The 4,488-nt window shown below is 39.2% G+C and overlaps 1 protein-coding gene across 1 annotated transcript in view; it reads left to right on the forward strand. All coding sequences in view use genetic code 11, as the record gives it.

Annotated features, from left to right (window-relative positions):
• EGR_09081 (Ufm1-specific protease) overlaps nt 1-3,674 on the forward strand; it is a gene marked incomplete at both ends in the record, with an annotated part of 5,386 nt that extends 1,712 nt beyond the window's left edge. The window contains 4 exons of the mRNA XM_024498330.1: nt 1,117-1,348; nt 1,518-1,593; nt 3,165-3,359; nt 3,570-3,674. Of these exons, the coding sequence (XP_024347239.1) occupies nt 1,117-1,348; nt 1,518-1,593; nt 3,165-3,359; nt 3,570-3,674 (608 nt within the window). The remainder of the gene's footprint in view (nt 1-1,116; nt 1,349-1,517; nt 1,594-3,164; nt 3,360-3,569) is intronic.
• Between the last annotated feature and the right edge of the window lie 814 nt (nt 3,675-4,488).

Consider the following 4,488-nt stretch of genomic DNA (forward strand, 5'->3'; position numbering starts at 1 on the left):
AGCAAACGGTTGTCTGGCAGTTGCAGGCTATTCCAGCGAAATATACCAAATACTGTAGGAGCACTTTTGGCCATTTGAGTTGATTGTCTTGCTTGAGAAAGTGTTTGAGAAGAATGCGCACTATTAGTCTATTTTCTCACTTTATTGCATACATCGGTATAGTAGTTGAATATTTTGTTGTGGCAACGTGATTGAAGTAAATAGAAGCGAACTTGTTCAATAATGCAATATTTTTTTGCAAATAATTGACACTAATGCTCCGATTTTTCTTAAATTATTCCTTCATATCACTTATCTCCTCCGTGGGATTCTACAAGGCTGCACTCAATAAAACCAAGTTTTTCAGCTTAACAATGAAGCTTGTAAGCTTTAAATGGACTAGAAAACGAAAATTGTCAGATGCCCACTTTTAATAGCCTTCAAATCATTCTGTCAAGCTTTATGAGCTACAATAATTGATACCTTCGCCGTAGAGCTAGGTGGACTGGTTGGCATTCGTTTTAAATGGTTATTTTAGGGCATAAAGTTAGGTTTGCGAACTGTCTAGAGCCCTTAATTGACTTGACTTGTATACGTAAGAGGTGTAAGGATGCTTTATGTGCTATGTAGAGAAGTTTTATTTACCTTATTATCGAAAACCTTTACCAGTGTAAATGACTAGTAAAATCATTTCTAAATGCATCTGTAAGTAATGTCACACCATTGAAGCATGAAACATCATTCACAGTAGGAAATTCAGAGATGAAGATATATTCGACAATGTTTGTTTACGACGGGGAGCTCAACTCTTGCTTCCAATTTTTCCTGAACCTTTGGTGTCCTAGTTTCTAATTCGTTTGCCATGGAAATACCGTTTATACACGCCCAGTAATTTGTCAAAATTTGTGGCTAAACCTGTCCAATAATTAAGCGATATCCTAAAGTGATGAAATCGTGAATTTACGAAGTGAATTATGGCGTTACTGGTAACTATTAGTATCTAACATTGGAAATATGTAAATTTACATAAATAAGGGTCAAAATACAGTAGGACAATCTTCAGAAGCTATTCTTGACGTAGATGAGACTCTTATGAAATGAACTTTCTAGCCACACATCTTTTCTTTATAAGTGCAGGTCTTGGCTTGCCCCAGAAACCTATTATACGGCGCGGCCTGGCCCTCTTCCCCACTCGCAGTTTCAGACGCCTTCTCGGTCCCAATGAGAAGAATCTCGTATCACCTCACCTCTTACTTCCTGCCTCCAACTCCATTCCCAACGTCCGTTGCGAGGTTATCCGCGGGAGATACACCTACAAACACTACCTGCAAGTGAGTTGCATTAGAAATTCCTTTGGAGGCAGCATCATGTAAGATATAAGTCAATGAGGTAACCTGTTGAGGAATCAACTTTGTCGTTTCAAATGGTAATACCTTTGAGCCATAGGCTGATTTTCAATTCTAGATGGCTATATCTTCCGCTTCCTTCAGTCGTAGCTGTTTTTAGCTCATCTATGTTATCCATTACTTTACTCTCAGGTTAGAGTTGCCTATGGGATCACTAAATTGGATTCACGTTCATAAAGGGCCTTTTGAAGCGCTGCTAGATTGTTTTGTATGTGCGCATTTTCTGAAGTGACAGGTTTGGAAGTCGATAGCTTTGGCTTTCAAAGCGAGAATGGTTGTTGGTTTGGCGCTAACATATTTTGGTGTAATTTCATCCAGTTTCGTATATTTCAACAAATTTCTTGTTTTCTCTGCTTTGAGTCCGAGATTTTCAATAAAAATAATGATTTAAGAAGTTCTGTTAGAATTTGTACATCAAATAACTCCGGTATTTTTCGTTAATGCCACAACGGTATTGGAATCCAGGGCCAGCTCATTCATATTATTGCGTCATGAGGGAAGAAGTCTGTTTCGAAAGATGGATTTTTTTCAAAAGTTTTTTATTGCAGTGGCTAAAATTGAAAAGTGTTTGTTATTCGATTCAGACTCAATTCCTCCAGACGGTTTAAAGTGTTTACTACTAGGTTTTCGTAGAAGAATAGTATGTTGGGGCAATGATCTTGTTATGTTGGTAGCAATACCTTTGGGTCATCAAACGATTTGTTCTTAGGGCTTATTTGCAAATTTCAAGTGGCCACAAATCTATTAGTTTGCATCGACTTTTCAAACTTTCCTCATTCACTTCAGTCACTTTTTGCTTTCATAGTAATGTCTTCTAAGCCACTTTTGTCAAGATATTAGGAAGTAGTGCGAACCGTCCGAAATCTCCATGAGTAAGGTTTGGTTGGTGTTATTCACTGTTTGGAAGGATTTCTGTTCTAATTCAAGAAAACCGCTTGACGATAGGCGCATACCGTGTAAATTGAACTGAACGACCAGTAATGTTTAAAGTTAGCATTGTTACAATATTGAATTGTTTGAAGCAAATTTCCAAGACAAAGATGTTGAATGTGTTAATCAAACGGACCAGATTCCGAGGTGGAGCGCTCAGTTTTGCGGCTTGCTTTTATTCACTGTCACTGCTCAAACTCTCGATAAAGGCTTTGCTTGGGTTTTTATTAGACTTTTGGCTGTTATGCCTTTCGAACGTTGAACCACTTTATTCGGTCTATGAAATACCTTCAACCCTTACTATAGAAACATCGACTATTGTTCTCCCTACCTACTCGGATTTAAGGACTACTTCTTTAGTGCTATTTTGGATAAGAACTGAGTAATCTGATTTCCGCCGACTTAAAATCGACATTTTAATAGCCCATTTTCCTTTTGAGAAAAGTAGGGTATTACCATCTATTTTTTCGACCTTTATTCGCTGTTAGTAAAGCAAAAATTTTGTTTAATCGCATAGTGACAGTTTACAAATACGAATGTACTCTTAAAGTGGATCTACGCAAAAAATGGTATTTTCGACCAGTTTTATGCAATTCATGTGGCCTTGATTACTCTTAATTTTGAAGGTATATTTTATATGATTTTAGTGTTTTAACTTGAATAAGGAGGGAGGGCCCATGATGAACTTTTCTGCATTGCCGCTTTTAAGATTCTTCATTTTTAAGACAGTTTTCTCTGTTGTTTCTTCTCTTTTTACTCCATCGATGAAGACAAGGAAGAAATTAGGTATTTATTGTTCTTACCATTGATGCCTTGATCCTCTTCTTTTCCTTTCTTGGTACATGCCAGGATGGCGTGGACGACAAGAACTGGGGCTGTGCATACCGCTCGCTGCAGACGCTGGCCTCGTGGCTGCTGTGGCAGGGCATAGTAACACCGCTGCAGCCACTGCCCTCGCACCGAGACATTCAGGAGGCTCTCGTTAGAGTCGGTGACAAACCCTCCAAATTCATCGGCTCGCGACAGTGGATAGGTTCTTTGGAGGTGAGCCTTTGCACTTCTCTCCTAGTCTGGCTTGTCGCCGTCTATTCATCTGTCTGCTAAAGCCTTCTGTTTGTACGTTTATACTTCTCTCAACTTATCGTTCTGTTGTTCTATATGTTTATTCACGTGCCTAGTCATCTGCCTGTTTGTATATCACTCTACCCGTTTTTCTTTCTATCTGCCTATTCGCCTCTTTTTCTTTACCTACAGTTCCACCTTTCTGTCTACCTGGCTCCCTCTATATATTTGTTTGTTGTCCAATTCCCTGCATACCGTAAGTTATTTCTGTCCAAAACACGCATAAGGAAGGACTAAAAGAAAAGCATGAGCAGAATCCTCTGCTGATGTTGTACGGACCAAAGCAAAGACGACCAAAAAGATCCGCGTAGTTAATTATGTAGTTGCAACGAATACCGTTCTATGCAGTAGCAAAATGAGTTCATGCTTTTTATGCTAAAATCCTAATAACAGCTGATTGCTTAGATTTTTTTATTGAACTACTGATTACGACCTACATTCCTCCAGAAGTTTGAAACATTTTTGCCCCAAGCACCCCTGTTCCTATATCATCTTTATTCTTTATTTGTCCACTCCATTTCTCATGCGATCATGTGAATACCTAATGCTTACGCCGGAAGAAACGAATAATTACTTGAGAGATCGGGAAAATACCATCAGGAGAATACGGGGAAGGAGGTTAGGAACAGAGCAGTACCTCCCCTCTCATCCTAACTAAAGTGCAAATCTTTTGACAGGCAAGTTTATTGGTGTAAGGCATAAGGTCTTGGATTGCCCAGCAATTATAACAGAAAAACTTTCCTTTGATGGATTCACTAGTTCTTGTTATTCCTCAAGAGCGTGTTACCTGTGTACACCTTCCAGGTGTGTCGTATCAAGGGGATAGAACTCAGCCGTAATTGCTTGGCCTACAGTAAGTGAATACTTCCATCCTGGGTGCATCAGACATACACGAAGTAGGCTTTAGTCTTCTGAGGCTGAAGTGGTGGGTATTCTAGACCTGTGGGGTGAGTGTTTTGCAGTCCACCTTCATTTTAGCTGTAGTTCATCACTCATCACTGCTTTTGATGAGTGAAATGAGCTCATCTTATGCACAAAACTGACTGCCATG

This window comes from Echinococcus granulosus, assembly GCF_000524195.1.
Source record: "Echinococcus granulosus chromosome Unknown EG_S00131, whole genome shotgun sequence".
In the NCBI taxonomy this organism is placed as follows: Eukaryota; Metazoa; Platyhelminthes; class Cestoda; order Cyclophyllidea; family Taeniidae; genus Echinococcus; species Echinococcus granulosus.